General features: G+C 64.9%; 1 protein-coding gene across 11 annotated transcripts; it reads right to left on the reverse strand.

The window, feature by feature from the left end:
- Window positions 1-4: 4 nt before the first annotated feature.
- ZBTB7B (zinc finger and BTB domain containing 7B) lies at window positions 5-18,303 on the reverse strand. Of its 11 annotated transcripts, none has more exons than XM_089299879.1 (5): window positions 17,560-17,720; window positions 16,129-16,428; window positions 15,608-15,709; window positions 2,612-3,810; window positions 5-2,302 (listed from the first exon to the last, which is right to left on the reverse strand). In XM_089299879.1, exons 4-5 carry the CDS (start codon window positions 3,802-3,804, stop codon window positions 1,837-1,839), a joined length of 1,659 nt encoding a protein of 552 aa, XP_089156005.1. In that variant the 5' UTR covers window positions 3,805-3,810; window positions 15,608-15,709; window positions 16,129-16,428; window positions 17,560-17,720; the 3' UTR covers window positions 5-1,836. The 11 variants fall into 11 exon arrangements, with proteins under 11 accessions (XP_089156005.1, XP_089156006.1, XP_069933708.2 ...); XM_089299880.1 differs by lacking the exon at window positions 17,560-17,720 and adding an exon at window positions 7,583-7,683 and having other exon boundaries at window positions 16,129-16,261; XM_070077607.2 differs by lacking the exons at window positions 16,129-16,428; window positions 17,560-17,720 and adding exons at window positions 7,583-7,683; window positions 15,866-15,921.
- Window positions 18,304-19,422: the final 1,119 nt, after the last annotated feature.

Below are 19,422 nucleotides of genomic sequence, written 5' to 3' on the forward strand. Positions count from 1 at the left end.
AGTGTGAATCTTAAATTATTATTATTTCGTCCTGTCGCTTACACCCGAGGTGGGGGAGGGGTAGGGCAGGGGGAAGGGAAGGAACAGGAGAGGGGGGACCGCCTGCCCCCCTAAGGCACTGATTGGGAAAGCCGCAAGTAGGGAGAGGGGAGGCCACGCTGTCCCCGGTCTCTGGGGCTAGGCCCCAGGTCTCCCCTGCCTTGGGCTCCCCCTATCACCTGAAATGCTAAGATGAGGCCCAGGGTGACCCGACCTCCCCCCAACCCCAATATATTACATCATCACTTCTTAAATAGATACAGGGACTGGTCCCGCTACCCCCTCCCTGTGACCCCTCCCCACTGTAGGGGGTACCTGGGCAGCTGTGCAAATGGGCATAGGGGTGCACGGGAGGGAGGGAGAGCACCGGGCCCCTGAACCTGCCCCTTTTAGGAGGGGGAGGGACCGCCAGGCCAGGGAGGGGAATAGTGCAAGGCAGAGCCCAGGCCGCAACGGGGGTCCAGCACCCAGCGAGGAAGGGGGAGGGGAGATACTCCCCCACCCCAGCAGAATTGGGTAGTTAAAAATCTGAGACTAGATTTCCACAAGACCAACAGAAGAGGCTATGTACAGAGGGGGTGGATTCGATCCTCAGAGAAGGGGCAGGGCACGGTGCTCCCCTCGCCCGGCAGGCGAGGAAGTGGGAAGGGGCTCTCTCCCCCGCAGGTGCGCAGGCCACTTTCCCAGCGGCCAAGCAAGCGAGGAGGTAAGTGCCCGCTCCGCCGATGGCACAGCTCGGGTGCGCCAAGACGGTTCCCGGTAAGTGGCCGCCGGGGGCGCTCGCCCGCGCAGGGCACGGCCGCCAGAGGGCGCCGGCTCGCCCGCTCTCCGCAAGGCTCCCCCCAACCCCTCACCCGGTCCCACGCCCAGCGCCCCGCCAGCCCGGGGGCGGCGTGAGTCAGGGGCGGCAGCGGTGGCGGTGGCTCCGGCTCGCACCTGGGCGGGGAGGAGGTAGGGAGGAGGAGAAGAGGGTAAGACGCCGCCCGGCCCGCCCTGCCCTCTGGCCCCAGGGAGGGAGCGGCGGGAACAAGACATTCCCTGCCCGGGGACGCGGGAGGGGAGGGGAGGAGAGGGGAGCGGAGCCGAGCGGCTCCCCTAGCTGGGCGGGGCCCCTCCCGTTGCCCCCAGGGGCGGGCGAGCCAATCAGGCCACCCCGCCCCCTTCTCCAGGACCCCATGACTCAGCGCTGGGAGCAGGGCGGAGGGGACTGGGATGGCTCCTTCCTCACAGGCCCGGCCCCCCCAGCCTTCGGCGCTCCCACCTTGCTCTCCCTCACCTACCCTTCCTTTGCCACCTCCCCCTTTGCATAATTCATTGCCAGGAAAAGGGAACAGAAACCAGGAAGGAGGGGTCTTGGAAGGGAGGGGCGGTCCTTCACCCCCTTTCAGCCAAAACCCCCAGGGGGCGTGGGAGCGGGGCAAGGCTTTGGTCCCAAGCCTGCACCCCCTGGAAACCCGCATAGCCGAAGTGGGACCCCACAAATCAGAAATACATTATTGCTTCTACTGCCCAGGAGCAGCTGGGGGACAGGGAGCCCACCGTTATGACAGAGCCGTGAATACATCCGTGCTAGCGTTTGGATCACTCCTCAGGCGAATCCCTCCACCCGGGGAGCCTCTGCCCGCAGACCCTCTCAGTGCGCAATTGGAATGAGGGCTCTGGAGCCCACGGGGCCCATCCTGAGGCCAGCAAGGCTCGTGCCCCTGGCCTCAGCTCTGTCCTGCATGCTCCCATTGCTTGGCATGGGTGTCCCCCACCTTGTGCTGTGCCAGCCTGGCCACTGCCACTTGCCCCTCTTTAAGAGGATTCCATGGCGCCTTCAGCCTGGGGTGTGGTGGGCGCCCCCTCCTCCTCGTCGTCATCGGGGGGCCCCGGGGTGGAGACGGGGGGCCCTGTGGGGGCGGACTGCTCCCAGAATCGAGCCAGAGAGAGGCGGAAGGTGTCCAGGTGGCCGTTGGAGAGGTCGAGGCCCGCGGGGGACGGGGCAGCGGCAGAGGGCGGTGGGTAGTGCGGCGGTGCATCGTCCTTGCGGCGGCGGCGGGTGCGCACCTCCAGGCAGTTCTGGCCCTTGAGGTGGCGCTGCAGGTGGTCCTCCTTGGCGAAAGCCTTGTGGCACAGGTGGCACTCGTAGGGCCGGTCCCCCGTGTGCAGGTGCATGTGGTTCTTGAGGTCGTAGCTGTGCAGGAAGCGGGCTGGGCAGTGCGGGCACGAGTAGGGGCGCTCTCCTGTGTGCTTCCGCATGTGGATCTTCAGCTTGTCATTCCTGCACAGGCAGGTGCCAAGGGGGAGGAGCGGGGCTCAGCATGGGCCTCCGGGGCCTGTCCCACTCCAGCCCTCACCATTTGCCTCCCGGGACGCCCTTGCTGACTTGCCTCCTGCTGCACTGGGCCCCGGGGGGCCTCACTTCTTGGGCAACTCAACCTTCCGGGCCCCAGACCCACTCTGCTTGTCTGGCTTCCTCCTGGTCTCTCTCCTCCTTCCAGTAACCCACACATGGCCCAGTCCCCCTTCACCTACGCCTACCCCCCACCCCCCATCCCTGCAGTGTACCCACAGCCCCTCCCCCACTCACCTGGTGAAGCGGACGCCGCAGACCTCGCAGGCAAAGGGCTTCTCGCCCGTGTGGGTCCTCATGTGGCGTGGCAGCTTGCCTGCCCCGTGGATTATCTTGTGGCACACCGGGCACTCCTGGGGCATCTGGGAGCGGCGTTTGCGCACCAGCTTGTCCTGGCCATCCAGGCCCGGAGCCAGGGCGTCCTGGTGCAGGGAGCTCAGGTACGCCATCAGGTCAGGGTCAATGGCATCCTCATCTGAGCCCAGCTCCTCCGGGGACAGCGGGGGGCCGCCACCTTGCGCCAGCCCATAGGCTGGCGGGTACACCAGCTCCTCCTCTTCTTCCTCACCCTCATAGGCCTCGTAGCTCAGGGGCCCCTCCGGAGGTGAGGCAGTCCCTGCGGGAGGGCTGTAGCTGTCTCCCAGCCCACTGCCCCCGCTGCTGCCCACTCTGCTTACCACCTCCTCCTCCTCATAGGTCAAGGGGTGAGTGGGCACTGCGGGCACCTCGGGCACTAGGTGGTTTGCCCGGGCCCCCTTGGTTTGCAGGAACGCTTTTCGGGGCTTGCGGCTGCGGCGGGCGACAGGCCGAGGTGGCGGGGGCGGCGGTGGAGGGAGGGCCACCTGCGGAGGGCTGTCTTCGCCGCCGTTGGGAACTCCTGAGGCTGAGGCCGAAGCCGTGGCCGTGGCCGTGGCCGTGGCTGTGGCTGTGGCGAAGGCCTCCAGGTACTGGCGGGCTCGCTCACAGTCGTCCTCGTCTGGGCTGGGGGCTTCCAGCCCACTGCCCTGCAGGATCTCCATGCAGGCAGCGATGACGCATGGGATTTCCAGCAGCCGGGCAGCCTGGAGCACGGCCGGCATGTTGGCGCTGCTGGTCGTCAGCGTGGCTGTGTAGGCAAATTCGAGCAGGGCACCCAGTGCCTCCGGCCCTACGAAGTCCAGCTCACACACGCCGGCCCCCACGCCCCCTGCGGCCGTCCCGCTGCCCCCAGCTCCCATGACAGCTCCGCCACCGCCCTCCGTGAAGAGCTTCTTGAAGTAGTGGCTGCAGGCGGCCAGCACGGCCCTGTGGGTGCGGTATTCGAGGCCCTGCGTCCGGATGGTGAGGTCGCAGAGGTGGCCCAGCTGGCGCTGCTCATTGAGGCAGCTGAGGAGCTCACTGCTGTGGTCTGGGAATGGAATTCCGATCAGGTCGTCCTCAGGGCTCCCCATCTTCTCCTGCGGGGTCAAGCCGAGGGGGAGGTTAAGCGCGCTGTGCCTGTAAGTGGGGTCCGGAGCAGGTGTGCCGACCACAGCCGACGCTTCCTGCGGCGTGACCCCAGGCCAGACACTCTCCTGCGTACTCTATACCCACTTCCTCTCCCGAGACACTTGCAACCGTGAGCAGCACCGATTTCAGACAAGGACACCTTCAGACAGGTGAAGCGACCTTGCAGGTTAGGTGAAGAACAGGGGCGCAGACCCAGAGACCGGGGGCCCAGAGTCTGCTCAGCTTGTGTGTTTTGCTGTGACGGCAGGAGCCCTGCCTTGCCGGCTCTTGCTTAGAGTGCCATGTGCTACCTGCCCCAATCCCCACCCCTCCGGGAGAAGCACTGGACTGGCAGAGTTCAGGCTTTGTGCAGTTGACTGAAGAACTCCGGCAGCTGCCCTCAGTCATCTGCAAAGCGGGGTGGGGGCCAGCACTATGGCGCAGAGGGTAAAGCTATTGCCTCCAGTGCTGGCATCCCATATGGGTGCCAGTTTGAGTCCTGGCTGCTCCACTCCCAATCCAGCTCTCTGTTATGGCCTGGAAAAGCAGTGGAAGATGGCCCAAGTGCTTGGGCCCCTGCACCCACGTGGGAGACTCAGAAGAAGCACCTGGCTTCAGGCCATTGTGGCCACCTGGGGAGTGAACCAGCAGATAGAAGACCTCTCTCTCTGCCTCTGCCTCTGTAACTCTGGCTTTCAAATAAATAAATACATCTTTAAAAGAAAAAAAGAAAAGAAAGGTGGGGTGGAAGTGTTTGTGATAGAGCCTCCTACAGCCTGGGAGAGCCAGTGAGAGTCCAGCCCTACCCTGGCCAGGGTCTCCGCAGGCCAGGCACAGCCAGCTGCTCCACCTCAAGCTCCTGTGCCTGGAGTATTAGCATACTGGAAACAGGATGCAAACAGGAGCCCTGAGCGGCAGCTTCCAAGCACCGGCTCGGCCTCCGCGCCCCTCTCCCCCAGGCACCAAAAAATTCATCCGGGCTCCTGGATTCCCCCTCATCTAGAGACCAAATGGGAAACACAGCTCCCAGCATCCCTCCCCCCACATCCTCCCCTCCCCCACGGGGCTAAGGAGCAGCCACCCTTTGCTGGGGTGTCGCTGGCGCGGGTGCTTCCTGCCCCGCACAGATAAGCATCGCCCCTGCCCCCTCCCCCACTGCCAAGAGGCCAAGTTCCAGTCTTACCCTACGCCCTCAGCCCCCTCAGCCCCCACTGCCACCTCTCCCTCCCCATTCCCAGACAGTCCCCTCTCCAGGGGGCGGTGGTCCCCTCCCACTCTGCGCCTGCCCCCATCCCCGCCAAGACCCGGAGCAGCCGGCAGTCTCAAGGTAGGCAGGGGTGGGCAGGGCTGTGGCACCGGCTGGCCTGGAACCCAGTGGGCAGACCTGCTTCCCAGCCTGGCTCTGCGGCTATCTTGCTGCGTGACCTTGGGCAAGCCGTTTCTCTCTGCTTCAGTTTTCTCAGTTGTATAGGAGGGGGTGGGAAGGGAAGCCCCAAGGGTTCAGCCCCTCAGCCCTGACATTTTGTGGGTCTGGAGCAACTGGAGGCAGCATTGGGATGTGGAAAGAGCTGGGCTCTGGAGCCCCCACACCTCCTGCTGCCAAAGAGCTCCAAGACTCCACACACAAGTGACTGCCTCTCTGCACCTCTTTCCTCATCTGGAACCGGGGAGAACTCCAGCAGACTCCCGGGGTCGCAGTGAGGGTACGGCCAGTGCCTGACACACAGTAGGCACGCAATAGATGTTCCGGCCCTGGCCTCACCAAGGGGCATATTCCACTCAGAAAACTGCCGTGGGACAATCTGCCTCCCTCCCTCCAACAGCCCTGAGGGATCCAGATCACCACTGGCTACATGACCTTGGACAAGTCACTTCCTTTCCGGAGGGGGTCTGTTCCTCCTCTGTGCTATTAAAGGGTGGCCCAGATGATCCTTGGGACGGCTCCCACTGACATTTTGTCAGTGTCCTGTTCAGCTCATTGATGGGGACAAGTTCATTGTAGGGGAGGGAGGAATCGGGGCAACCGAGGTCCACAAATTTCCTCCTGAGGATACCGGAACTGCATTGTCTATCTGCCTCTGTGCCTGCCATTTTCATTACAACGCGGGCTCCTGCACAGAAGCCTTGAGTGAAGGGCCCCCACGTGTCTGTCTGTCTGTCTGCTTGTAAGCCATACCCAGGCAGCCTTGGCCCACCCCAAGTCCCCAGACCACTTCTCTGCTCGGAGCCCAAGAAGCCCACGAGCTCTCCCAGCTTCCTTTGGTTCTCCAGCCTATACTCAAGGCCCCAGGACTTAGGAACAAACAAAAACCTGGTGGGCAGCCACTGCAGCCACTCAAGCAGCGGTGGGCACCCTCCTGGGCCCAAGTGGATCCTGTCCCTCCTAAGAGGGATGGGTGGGGCTGTCCTCGGTGTCCATTGGCTGGGAGCTGGGCACCCGCAGGCACGTGGCTCACCCCATCCCTCTCCCTCCTTCCCTACCCACCCCACCCATTCCTGCTGCTAAGCCCGCCTTCTTTCTCCCACCCCAGGGCTGGTCTCCGTGGCAACTTGGTGTGGCGGGGGTGCTGATTGGCTGACCCCACTGTCAGGTCACAGGCTCAGGCTGGTTCACCACGCAACTCACACAGGGCTTGGGCAAGGGTGGGTGTTTAACCCCTTAGGCCCAAATCCAATGCCCATGGCCAAGAGGTAGCAAGGAAGGAGGGAGAAAGGCAGAAGCACATGTGGGAAGGAGAGGGTGTTTATTCGGTTCTCCAGCGTCTGGGAAACTCCCCCAGCCCTTACCTGGGGCTCTGGCTCCCATGCCAACAGAGGTGCCACCTGGAGCTACACTGGTGCCAACCAGGACAAGGGGGCACTCCTAGCCCCATCATCAGGGAGGGGTGGGTGGGGCGGAGGCCTCCCCTTCTTTCTGCCGGGGTGGGGCACTGGTGCCAGGGTGCCCACCCCTACCTTGGGCACCCTTCCCACCTCTGCATCCCAGAGGGCCCAGCCCCCTGATGCCCCATGAAGGCGGCCCATCCCCACCCAGCCTGGCATGCCCCCTCTTGCTAAGACCTTGTGGGCATGGGCGTGTATGGTAGCTGGTGGGGGGGGACTGTGCCAGGGAACCAGACGAGGTCTGTTTGGTCTGTTTGCCTGGTAGGGGGAAGAACCGGGGGCCCCACCCCTTCACTCCCCTCTTTTCCGCCACCCCCCCCCAGGCTCCCCTCACTGTCAGGCCTGCTAGACCGGCCAAGCCGGTGGGCAGCTCTCTTGAAACTGGGCCCTGAGTCAAGCCTGCCCCATCTGTGGCTGGGGGAAGACCTTAGGGTAAGAAAGGCGGGAGGGGGGCAAAGGTGGGAGCCCCTATCACCTACTCCTCTGTGCCCAGCGGCACCTGCCAGGGTGTGTCCACCACCAAGAAATCAAAAGGTAGAGGGCACTGGCCCTGTCTTGGAAAGAAAAAAGGAGGCTAGAACTCTTTCCAGGTGCTGACCTCAGGCAGTGTCCAGCGCAGGGCTGGGGGGCACCAGGGCCAACACTGCTGGCCTGAGCCAGCTGAAGGGCAGGGATAGGAGGCCCCGAACGGGGCAGCTGAGTAAGGCTGGCCCCCTCCCCCCACCCTGGGGATTAGGGGAGTGAGGCTTAGTGTGGGGGGCAGCAGGCGGAACCAGGATTAGCAGAGGAGAAAATAGATATGGGCCTGAGACACAGGCACACAGCGCCCCCCCGCCCCCCAGGCTCCGAGGCCCCTACCTCTAGGCTCTGCCAGGGAGCCTGAGAGGAGCCGGGCCAGGCTTCTCCAGGAGCAGCAGCTCAGGGTGAGGGAGGATGAGGACCAGGCTGACATCTTCCTGCTGGGGGTAACGGAGAGACCTGAGGCTCTTCCCAGTGTTCCTGGCGCCTCGGCTGGCCACCCCTCCCCCTTACTTCTTTCTCCTTTCTCCCCCCAACCCCCACCCCAGCTCCAGCCTCAGGTTCTCTTCCTGTTTTTTTGGAGCCAAGTTTGCACGAAGCCAGGGCTTTGGCCTGCGGCTGGCCCGGGGGAGTAGGGAAGCTGGACAGCCAGTCTCAAGTCCTCAGGGGCCCAGGGATCCTCGCTCCGCTGCTCCCCTCACGCCTTCTCAGGACCCCTGGGGCTCAGGGGTCACAGCCATCTTGACTGCCCGGCTGGGGAGGCAGGGTGACGGGCCACATGTTACCCAAAGACTGGGCGGGCTTCGGAGGGCTGCTCCTCTGCCCAGGGATGCCCTAGGCACTGGTGGAGCCCTCTGTCTCTCCCCCGGCCCCCCCAGGCTTGTGCATGCCTTCCCCATCCCCCTTGTGACGCTTCCCCCCTCCTAACCTCACCACCCCCAGCACTCACACTTCCTGGGGGCCGAGGCGGGGAAGAGAGACCGCAAGCCACGAAGGGGGAAGGAGGCGAGGGGAGTTGGCTGCTTCCCGGTGCTGTGGGGGTTAAGTCTCCCCACCCCCCCGTCCCAGCCATGAGCCCCCCAATTCTGGTGCTGGGGCTCCCGATGAGGGAGACATCACTGCTGCACAACATCCCCCTTCCGAGGCGCCGGCCCCAGCCCATCGAGGGAAAAATGAGGGAGAGGGGAGGAAAGATGGCGGAGGAGGGGAAGGGGTGACTGGCTTTCCGCCTTCGGGTGCCCCCCGCCCGCCAGCCACCTCCTCTGATGGCCCTTCTCTTGGCCTCCTTTCTTGGCCGCTCACTGCTGACCCTCGTCCTCCGGCCACAAGACCCATCCTTTGAGGCCTGTCCTTTGACCCTCCTGGGCCCCTCACCTGCTCGCGGCCCCCTCTCTGCGGCGAGGCTGCCTCCTGGGAACCATCCCTGTCTCTCCTTCCCTGGCTCCTCCAGCCTCTCCCGCTGTCTCCATTCAGCCCCGTCCCAGGCATCCCTCCTCACCGACGCACTAGGCAGGCACGGGAAGAGAGCACGGTGGAACGCACTCGGGGCGTGCGGCCTGCCCTTTGAGGCCTGGTCTTGCCAAGAGATGGTCGTGGTCAGGGCACTCAGGTGCCTGCTTCGGCATGAGGCAAGGGGCCAAACTTTGGGGGCCAACTGTGGAGGATGAGTGGCGGCCGGGGGGTATGCAGTGAGAGCGGATGTGGGGCGGGGTGGGGGGGACGACCGGTGCCTTTCTGCCTGTCAGAGTTTCCAGCCCTGGAGCCGCTGGACTTTCCCCAGACGTTGCCCATCCTGGGCCAGCCAACTGTCCACTTGGACAGCCCCTGGCCATCAGGGCTCCCAGCAGGTTCTGCCCGGGCAGTGCTGTCTCCCCTTGGGGCCTGTGGAGACCGCGGAAGGTGCCAGGGTCTGCCCTGTGCCCACCCCCTCCCCCAGCGTAGTGTCTCGGGCTGGGTAACCGAGCCGGCTGGTAACCCCACACCCGCCAAGCCGCCGGCAGAAACCTGAGCCCCCCAGCCCCAGAGGACACCCCAGCCCGATCCCCGGAGCCCGGCTCCCTGCCAGCCTGTCCGAGCCCCTGGCTGGGCCCAGCAGCCACTCAGCTCTCGCAGGCCCCTTCTGCTGCCCGTTCTGGTCCTTCTGCACCCCCTCAGGCTCCCCGGCCTCCCCACACTCCAGCGCCTCAGCTCCCCAGGAAAGTTTGGGCGCCCTCCGCCTGGCCTGTTTTTCCTCTGACCCGGGGCCTGTTCTAGGCCTCCGAGCCCCCCTACCAAGGCCTGATCTCCCAGGCTAGAGCAGGGCCTACTCACCTGAACGCTGAGGGGCCTTGCCGGCAGCTCCTCCTGGCCCCGGGGGGCAGCAGGTTGGGAGGGGTAGGGGAGGGCCAGGCTGGGGGGAGGTAGGGTGGCTGTTCCCCGCTCCAGCTCCCTCCTTCAAAGGGGCCGCCTACGACCTGGCCCAGCCCCTCCCCCCTAGAGCCTTAACCCTCTGGGTGCTGTCCCCCCTCCCCCCAGCTTGGAGGGAGGGGTTACCAGAGGGCTGGCAGCGTGGGAGAGGGCCCAGTCTCGGCTGTGCTGCCCGAAGCCTTGGCTGTCCCCACCCCCGCCTGTCCTTACTCAGTGCTAAAAGGGGAAAAAGGTGAGGGGTAGGAAAGGTAGGAGCTGGGGCAGTCCAGGAGGACAGAGGTGAGGAGGAGCTGTGGGAGAGGCTGCTGGAGGTGGGACCAGAAGGAAGCCGGGAGGGGAGGGGACAGGAGGCGGAGGTGGCCAGAGGAGGGAGGAGGGGAGCCGGGGACAGTCAGTGCCAGGGGTGACAGGTGCCTGGGTCCTAGACCCTCAGGGCCTGCTCGACAGGCACCACAGGGAGGCCCTCCAGACCCCAGGCTGCCCCCCTCAGCACTCCCCCCTACCCGGAGCTGGCCGAATTCTCCCCACCCTGTACTGCGCTGGGGCCCTCGGGGGCTGGGCAAGGCGGCACCCCGCCCTCCCCATAGCCTCACCCCAAACCCACTCACATACCACAGTTCCTCACCCGGGTGCCAGCCCCTGCCAACCAGGCCAGGGGACAGCACTTGTGCCAGCCCCCAGTGGCCAGGGGGATCAGGGGGACAGAGCCGACCTGAGTGGGGTAGACAGATGGGGGGAGCTGTGGGCACCGAAAGAGGAAGAAGCCGGGAGGGGGCATCTGCTGGGAAGCGCCTAGCCCCACCCCTTGCGCAAGCCTCTGCCACCCTGGCCGGTTGGGTGGGACCCGCCTGGGCCTGAGGGGCAACTCCAGGGCTCCGGGCCCAGAGATGGGTGGGCCACAAAGTTTCTCTTCAACAGTTCCTGGGGTCCCGCATTCCTGAAATGAGGGGTACCCCAGTGTCCACTAGACACTAGGCCATCCCAAGTCCTGCCTGGCTGGGAGTGGGGACAACAGAAATGCCCCCTAAAGTGTCCTCCCCCCTTTCCCCCCAACAGCTGCTGGCTCAATGCCGCTGGCCTGCTGCCCCTCAGCAGCTCCCGGCCCGGTTGGCACCTACCCACCAGGATGCTGGCAGTCCTGCCCTCCTCTCCCTTCTACCCCCCTGCTCCCAGCGCCCTATGCCAACTGTGGGCCCAGGGTGGGGGAGGGTCACCCCGGAGCCTTGGTGCCAGCCAGGCGGGCCCAGGCCCCTAGGCCCTACAGATAAGGCCCAAGACCCTATTCTCAAGGCACCTTCTCGGAAGGCAGCTCACCGGTCAGGGCCTGTCCAAAGAGAGACGGGGAGGTTACGGACAGCCCCATGAGCAGTTATTGAAGGCTCCACGCCCCAGGGTGGGGGCCAGTGTCTCCTTGCCACCAGGCGCCAACCTCCCAGCATTCCCCCTGCCCAAGCAAATGGTTGGGCACCAAAGTCCCTGCCATTCCTGGGAGCCTTAGAGCCTGCAGCCTGCGAGGGGGTGGGGTGGGGCTGCTCTCTGCCCTTTGATCCCCATAAAGGGAGGGAACCAGCCTAGAGGGCAGGGGGCAGGCAGGGAGTTCATGGGGCCCCTCATTCCACCTCTGCCAGGGGCAGCAGGGCAGGGTGTGGGCATCTCTTGGGTGGGGCTGTCAGGTGAGGATGGGCAGCATGTCTCAGCAAGGGAGCTGAATGCCAATCATGGTGTCACATGGGAATGGGATGGCAAGAACAAAGTAGAGGGGGGATGCAGAGGTAAAGAGGGTATCCACGTTCCAACCCATACCAATCCTAGCTTTTACCTTCATCAAGAAATATTTCCAGTCTCCAACAAATTAAGAGCCCTTGGAGGACTACAACTCCCAGTGTGCACCACAATTGCACTGTGTGTATCTTGGGAGTTGTAGTTCCCTTAAGCAGCATTGGGTTCTCTTTCCCAGAGCCTTGCTGCCAGAGTGGGGAGGGCAGAAGACTTAGTCTCCAATCTCCAAGGGTGCCGTGTTTAGGAAGAGGTAAAAGACTTAGAGGTCCATGTCAGGGTGGGGAGAAGACCCCTGATCCTAAGCAAAGGGAGAAGAAAGGAGGAAGGAAGGAGAGGATGTCTGTTGAAAGGGACATATGGGTGGGGAGGAGTTGGGGGGGGGGGTGGAAACAGGAAGGAAACTGAAGCCAGTGACATGAGGTCGAAAGCGAGGGCCTGGGGGAGCCCCACTCAAGGTCTGGCAGGGACTGGAAAGGCATTTCCCCCTGCCATTTTGGTTACCTGGGGAGGCGTTAGAGGAATCGGTGACGGCAAACGGTAGCAAACGGAAGTATCTGTGGGATCACTGGCTCCATCTGCCTGTGGCACCCTCAGCCCCCTGCATCTGGCCAAGGTATCTACTGGCCCGGAGGCTCCGAAGGCTGACCTGTTCAGGGAAGCTGGCAGGCAGCGGAAGGGGTTGGGGGAGCTCAGGGTCAAGGCTGAGGCGAGCAGAGGCCTACGCAGGGCAGGGCCCAGGTGTGAGGTCAAGGCAGGCTACTGGCAAATAAGGATGCTGTCCTCCGGGGCAGAGCCCAGGCCAGCTGAGCGCCAGGGCCAGCTGCCTCCCACCCAGCCAGGGTAGAGGCACGGGATGAAGACGGCGGCCCTCTCCAGCTCCCAGGGGAGTTTGCCAAAGGTAGCTTTCTACCCTGTGCCAGGTAGCCTTGACCATTAATGACAGCCACTCGGGGGCAGACGGCAGCTGCAGGCCTCTCCCTAGCAGGGGTGGAGGTCAGAAGTGGGCAGGGGACTTGCTCTGAGGCCACTGTTTCTGGAATCCCCAGCCTCTGGGACATGCTGAGAGGCCACAGCCAAGACTCTCGCTAAGACCCAAGCCTGGCTGGGTGGGAGGTCGTGCTCCCTGGAGCACTCAGAGTCCTTGAGGGGTGGATGACAGTAGTTCTATCCCCTTCCCCCCAGTTCCCCCAGGCCCGCCTTGGCTCCTGGCCGCTTGTGTGTTGGCAGGACTGGGGGGGGGGGGGGGGGCGAGGCAACTTCAAACTGTCCGGGCAAAACGTCAAGTTTACTCACGAGTTTACTCAGCAGAAGGAGGGGGAAGAGGCCAGGGCGGGCACACCCCATGCCAGGGTCCTATCCGTCTGCCTGTCCCCACCTTCCTCCCCCACCCTCCTCTTCAGCCCTAGGCCAAAACAGGCATAGGCCCCAAGGCCTGGTGGCAGGGAGTCTTAACTCAGGAAGGTCAGGGAGCCAAGCAGGCCGGAGGCAGGAAGCCCCGAAGCAGGCCCAGAGGCTTCTGTCAGAGGGCAGTGCCCTGCCTGGAGCCCATTCGCTCCCCATCTCCGGGCCCCGGCCTGGGGCCATGAGAACTGGGTCTCTCAGCCCTCAAGAAGGGGGCAGTCCTAGGCCAGGTCTCCTCTATCTGAGCAGTCCCCTGGGCAGTGACTTCTGACCCCAATGCCCAGACTGGGCTATGTCTCAGGCAGCAGCATGATGGCTTCGAGACAGCCATAGGATCAGGGGCTGGTGCTCTCAGCCTTGGCCTGGGATGGGGGGCTGGTACCCTATCTGACCTACTTCCCTTTCCTCCCCACCTGCTTTCAGTCTCTGCTCCTCTCCCCTAGCCTGCACTGTCCCCACCCCAGAGGCGCTCCGCCCCCCCATGCCCGCTGGGCCCCCCTCCCCCACCCTTCCCCAGGGTGCCAAGTGCAAGCACACAAAGGGCCCGATGGTGCATTGTTAGCCCAGCCCCCGCTGCCCGCCGCGCCCTCCCAGGGCGGGCACTAGGCCAAGGAGAAGCTGGGGGCCCTGGGTGCCAGGGGGCACCATGGGGAAGGCAGAAGAGGGCAGCACCTGCCTCCCAGACGCTGGAGTCCACACCAGCCAGGACTTGGTAGTGACGAGAGTGCCCCATTAGAGCAGGCCTCTCTCCTTGACACCTGAGCCTAGTGGGCACTGCCTTCTTTCTTCCCCAGAGCCCCTTCCTGGTGGCATTAACCCCTTCCTGACCCCCCTGCACCACAGCTGGGGGGTTGTGGTACCCAAGGGAGAGGACAGTGTCTGGGGGTGCCAGCAGGCTGTGTCGTGCCCACAGCAACCACCTAACAGAGGCACGCTGCGGGAGCTGGGGTCCCGGGGGCCAGGGACAGAGGCACTGACAGAGATTTCGCCTTATTTCATCAGCTGCTCCAGGGGGAGCCCCCTGCCCTTCTCCCCAGTTACCACGAAGGAGGAACACGAACTACCACCCAAGCCTAGTCACAAATACGTCCCTCTCCAGGCCACCACAACACTCCTCGTGCCCACTCTCTCTCCACCTGATGCTCACTCCACGCCACCTCCAGCAGCTGTGTCAGGAGGGTACAGGGGTGACCAAACCAGGTGGGGGGGACAGCCGGAGACAACCCCATAACCCTCCAGGTCTCAGCACCCCCCAACACACACACACACACACACACACACACACACAGACTCCCTCAGGGAACACAGAGTTCCCATCTTGCTTTAACCCCTCTCTGCTCAATCTAAACCCTCCACAGCCCCCTCCTCAGATAAATGGTCTCCCTCCTTCAGGAATAAGTTGGGGGAAGGGGGAATAGCTGCGCTGACTCATTCCTATTCTCAGCTGCAGCTAGGGGTCTCCAAGGCATTCAGGCGGGGGTCAATTCAAGAACGCCCTCCACCTGGCCCGGAAGCCAGGACAGCCTGCCGGTCTCCCCCTCTACCCAGCACCCACTTCCGGTGTCCCAAACTAGGTCAGCAGCGCTCGTTTCCTGTGGGTCAGCTAGCACCGGCGCCTCTGCCCCTCCCCTGCTCCGGACCCAGGCTCCCGGGTCCCCCCCCACCCCCTAGGGCGCCCCGAGGTCTCACCACGTCTCAGCCGCCCTTTGATACATGGGGGTTGTGCGGGGCGGGGGGCAGAGGACCCGCCCTCTCTCCAAACACCAGCAGGGCCGGGGCGCCTGGGCAGGCACGTGTCCGGGCACAACCCGCTGCCCACGCTGCCCCCCCACTCCCGGCCCCCCCTCGCTCTGGCCGGGACACGTCGCTCTCTTACTTGGGGTGGGGTGGGAGGAGGGGAGAGAAAGCTGGAAATTGAAAGCAGCGCCCCCCACCCATTTGAATGGAAACCCTCGCGGACAGAGGCGCACACTAGGTTCCGCACGACATGGTAGCGACCCCCACTCTGGGTAGGGGCAGGTGCGCCGGCGCCGGTGGGGGACGGGTGGTAGGTAGGAAAATTCTTCCTAGTCACCCAGCCTCGCTCTCGGGTTCTGGGGGGGCATGAGCTGGCTTTGAAAAGGTGGCGGCCGGATTGCAGCCTGAAGGCGGGGAGTATGACTGAGGGGCGGGGGCGAGGGGTCGTTCCGTGTCGTTCGGAGGCTGCTTCTGAGCCTCACGGCCGCCAGAGAGAGAACGCGGCGCTGGAAGCGCAAGAAACCGAATAGTCCAGCCGGTAACTTTCCCCCAAGCCCCGGCTCCTCCGCGCCCCCCCCCCCCATGCAACTGGCTCGGGTCCAACCCACCGCGCAAGGGGGCGCGCAAGGGGGGGGGGGCGCTGTCCTAGTTTGAGTCCGTCAGCGTTTCCATTCCCTCCACTCGGTCGGGTCTGGGGTCTCCCTCCAAAGTCACGAAGGAGACTAGGGGAACGCTCAGTGCCTCCTCTACCCCTCTCCATCCTGGAGCCCACGGTCTGATCTCAGAAGTGCAGCGAAAGTTTCTGGAGACCCTCCGCCCAGGGTTGGGGGACCGCCGCAGTTCCTCCTATACCTTTCTTCCCAGTTAAAACCAATTCCAAAGACCCGAGGTGCTGGGAAGACATAGGGAAGGGGAGTGGTGGGAATCCGGTCTGCATGCGTGCGTCTGTGGGGGTCCCACGTACAGGACGGTCGAAGGACACTGCAGTAGTTTCCAGGCTAGTGGACCCCGAGCTAGCAGGCAAAAGTAGGGTACACTCACCTCTCGGCCGTCGGGTCTGCTGGCTGGAGCTGCTGAGGCACAGAGTGTGGGGAGAAGCGCGTCCCCCCGCCAGGCCCGGGGGCTTGGGGCCCTGCTCCAGTCCTGGTCAGAAGGCCGCGGTCAGTCGCTCGCCTCTCGCTGCTGGGGGGCTCCTCCTCCGCCGCCCTCTGCCTCCTCCTGCCGCCCGCCCCCCCTCGGCCGCTGAGAGCCGTACATTCACCTGGCTCCCACCCGCCCCCCCCTCAGGGCCCGCCTCACCTGTCCTGCTGTCTCACCTGTCCTCCTGCTTGCTTTCCCCCCATCCCTCCCCTCCCTCCCCCCGCCCCCTGCCACCCCCCAAACTCCCCCCCCAACCCTTAGCAACACCCTCTGTCACTTCCTGGTTTTTCGCCCGCCCCCCCCAGGCCCCCCTCCCTCCGCCCAATAAGGACATAAACTTCAACCCCTTCGTCCAGCCAGTACCCGCAGGGAACACATGGGTCCCTCCCTCCTTTTCCCGCCCCCTTTCTCAGAGCTCTTACTTCGCTCTCGGAGCTTTTCCCACCCTCCTCCTCTCCCTCTTTCTTTCCTTCTTCCTCTCTCTCCCTTCACCTGCCGCGGTCCCTCTCCCCTCTCTGTCTTCTCCTGCCCCCTATCTCTCCCAGTCCACCTTAACTTGAGCTCCGCCCCCGACCCCCATCCAGCCCTCTGCTGCTGCTCCGCCCCGCCTCCTGCACTCCACCGCCCTGTCAGCCCATTGGTCTGATCACCCGCCTATCCCAAGTGGGTCCCTCCTTGCGTTCGTCCAGAGAGGGGGCGGAGCCAGGGGGCGGGCCTGAAACCTGGAGGGGAGGGGGAGGAAGCCGTGTCCGCAGCGGCCAGGGAACGGAGCACCCCCCCCACCCCCCACCCCCCCACCCCACCCCGGCCTCCGAAGCTCAGTCCCCTTGAAGAGGGGCTTCAGTAGAGCCAGCACCTTGGGAGGAAGGGTATGAGAGGTTAAGGATAGGCTCGGTGGGGGTGAAACGGGGACGTAGGGTCTTGAGGGAAGGGGTCCCGTGAGGGGCTATAATCAGGTCAGGGCCCCAGGAGGGAGGGGGAGGGGGCCAGCAGGCCTTCAGCTCTGCCCCTACGCCCCACCCCCCTCAGCGGGAGCGGAGGAGTTGAGGCTGCGGGCACCCTGCGTCCCTCCCCACGCGTGACGGCGCCCCGCGGGGAGGGAGCGGCGCCCTGGGCAGGCAGCCTCTGCGCCCCAGCCGGTGCCCGCTGCGGCCTTGGCATTGTCAGAGGGGCGGGGCCCGGCCCGCGAAGGGGTGGGGGAGGCGCGCTCACGCTGCTGCTCCCGCCGCCATCCTGCCCGTTCCCCAAGTGGAGAAACTGAGTCTCCACGGAGGAGGGACTTCTTGACACCAGGTGGTGAGGGGACCCTGTGTGTTTTAGGATGCCTGCGCGACAGGGCTTGGGGCGGACGACCAGGCTCCGTACTGAAGTGTCCCCCAACTGGGAAAGTATCCTGTGAGGGTACTTCCAACCGGGCCTGCGGCGCTGCGTACCCCAAAGGGCCCCTCCCGAAAGTGTCAAGCGGAACCAAGTCCGGCTCCCTAGGGCCAGGCTCTGCTCCCTGTCGCCCGCCAGGCCGGACCGGGTCGGACTCGCTTTTCCCTCCCAACCCCCCCCCTCCGCAGGGGGCCTCCCTCCCTTTCCAGCAGGTGGCTCCGCGGGACACCAGCTCAACCTGTTGGACCACAATGGGCGGCGCCAGGGGGGCCCTGGCCCTCACCCGGGCTGACCCGGGATCCCCGCGCAGGGGGAGGGGCGGAGCCCGGGTCCCGCCCTCCCTCTTTCTCTCTCTCCCCGGCCGTGACTCAGCCTCGGGGCCGCTGCCCTGCGCCCCAGCCAGGGGCGGAAAGTGTGAGGCGCCCCTGAGGGCCCAGGCCAAACCAAACAGCCCCCCACCCCAGACATTATCTCACTGGAGAATTAGGGGGGCTATAGGAAGAAGGGGGCCGGCAGCAGGCTGGGGGCGCTCCGGCTCGAATAATCCGCTCCTGGTTTTCCTATCGTCCCGGTCCCCCTTGGGTCCCAAGGCCGATCACCGCTCCGGGTTTTCTTCTTGGCCCCGCTGGACAGATTCTGGTCCTGAGGGCCGAGAGCGGGTGGGGTCCAGGACGGGGTTTTTCCCTTCTATCTCCAGCCGTCGGGGTCGCGCTGGCCTGGGCTAGGGCCGTGCGAGGGGCCCGGCGGCCGTGCCAGAGGCACAAGCGACTTGGAGTAGGGGCTGTTCCGGGGCGGAGGGCGCTTGGCCGAGGACGGGGGTGGGAGGGTGGGGGGAGGTGGCGGGAAAGTGGCCCAGGGCCTCCAGTGGCATTGCAAGGGCGGGAGCCTTGGCACCAGCCCTCAGGTACAGAGTCTCCAAAAGGCGCCCAGATCCCCAGGCTTGCCTTGCCCAGCCCCCACTCTGGGGGTCGTGTCCAGCGTCTGGCGGGACACGACCTGGGTTTTTCGGCGCCTGGATCGCCACTCCCTAGTTAAGTCCCTGGTCCTGGAACCTACTGTTGGTTCCGCAGTGACTCCCCCCCCACCCCATGTTCCTTCTTTTCTGGTGCAAAGAGCTCTCCTCGCTCACGGGTAGGAGGGGGGGATCCCCGACTTGAAATTCCCGCCTACCCCCCCGACTCCCGGCCCTTACCGCGCCAAACCACTGAGACTGCCGCGGCCGAGAAACGCTGGCTGCGGGCCCCGCCCCCTCCCACGAAACCCAGGCCGGGCCCCTGGGGCCTGTGGCCGCCCCCGCCCCGCCGCCACCGGGCGGGACTGGAACCCGGAGCTGGAGGGCAAATGTGGGGCCTGGAGGAGCCTCCTGGGGATAGGGGCGCGTCCCTGAGCTGCACGCTGAGCTAAATCTTTAGGCGACCATCTAGACCTTAATATTTGGGGAGAGAAGCAGAGTGTGTGAATACCCAGGGAGTGAGGTGTTCGCCCTAAGAGAGGCGCGGAAGCCCGGGCTGGGAGGGCTGGATACCTGGGGTTGGGGACAGCGACTCGGCGTGGCGGCCAGGTGCCGGGACTGGCTGGGCCACGTGCGTTGAAGCTAGTTGCTTGCTGAGCCAGGGGTTCAAGAAGGATCTCGGCGGTGAGAGAGGCAAGGAGCGGGTCGGGGGGCCTGTTTCGGAAAGTGGGGGGCTGAACTGCAAGCGGAGCGGCAGCCTGCGCCAGGCGCCCACCTCTTCCCCGCTACCCCCTTCCCCCTTCGGCTGCCTCCGCTTCCCTCGAAAAACCCGCCGCCCAGGAAACCACTGGGGGCGCGGAGACCGCAGCCCCCCCCTGCCCGCCGCCCCCCAGCGCCCCTACAGCGACCGCCCAACCCACCTGAAGGGACCGTGGCTGCCAGGGGTACCCCCTCCCGCCGACTCCCCCCACACCTGCGGGCGGCACTATTTATAACTCCGCGCCTATTCCGGGCCTCCGGGCTGCAGCGGGCTGCCGCGCTGCGATAATCGCCGCCGGGATCTCTGCGCCCCTCAGGACCGGGGGAGGTAAATTTAGCTTCAGGAAGCTCCGGGGAACATTTTCCAAAACTCCACGTCCCAGAGAAGGCGAGACAGAACCCCTGCACCCTCGGCCTCCCCTCCGACCAGCCGCTAGGCGGCGCAGGTCTCTCGACCCCTCAAGCACAGCCGGCCAGACAGGAGTTAGAGTCGCTGCTTTTAAACTGGGGTAGGTTCAGGGCTGGGGGCTATTGATGGAAAAGTACTACAGCAGGGCAAGGTCGGAGACGTCGGAGAACGCTGGAGGGACTGGGCAAGCTTCGAGGCTGTCCCAGACTCCCGAGCTGA

This window comes from Oryctolagus cuniculus, chromosome 7 (genome assembly GCF_051225735.1).
Source record: "Oryctolagus cuniculus isolate XC-2025 breed Fujian yellow rabbit chromosome 7, ASM5122573v1, whole genome shotgun sequence".
Lineage (NCBI taxonomy): Eukaryota > Metazoa > Chordata > Mammalia > Lagomorpha > Leporidae > Oryctolagus > Oryctolagus cuniculus.

Bases quoted from the DNA above. Each gene is read 5' to 3' on its own strand.
- ZBTB7B (XM_070077603.2), bottom strand. From the start codon at position 15,909: ATGGGGGGAAAGCAAGCAGGAGGACAG. The intron at 15,710-15,882 runs GTGAGACAGCAG...CCTTCTGACCAG, and splicing joins GAAAGCAAGCAGGAGGACAG to GACTGGAGCAGGGCCCCAAG. The intron at 2,303-2,611 runs GTGAGTGGGGGA...CTGCCTGTGCAG, and splicing joins TGCGGCGTCCGCTTCACCAG to GAATGACAAGCTGAAGATCC.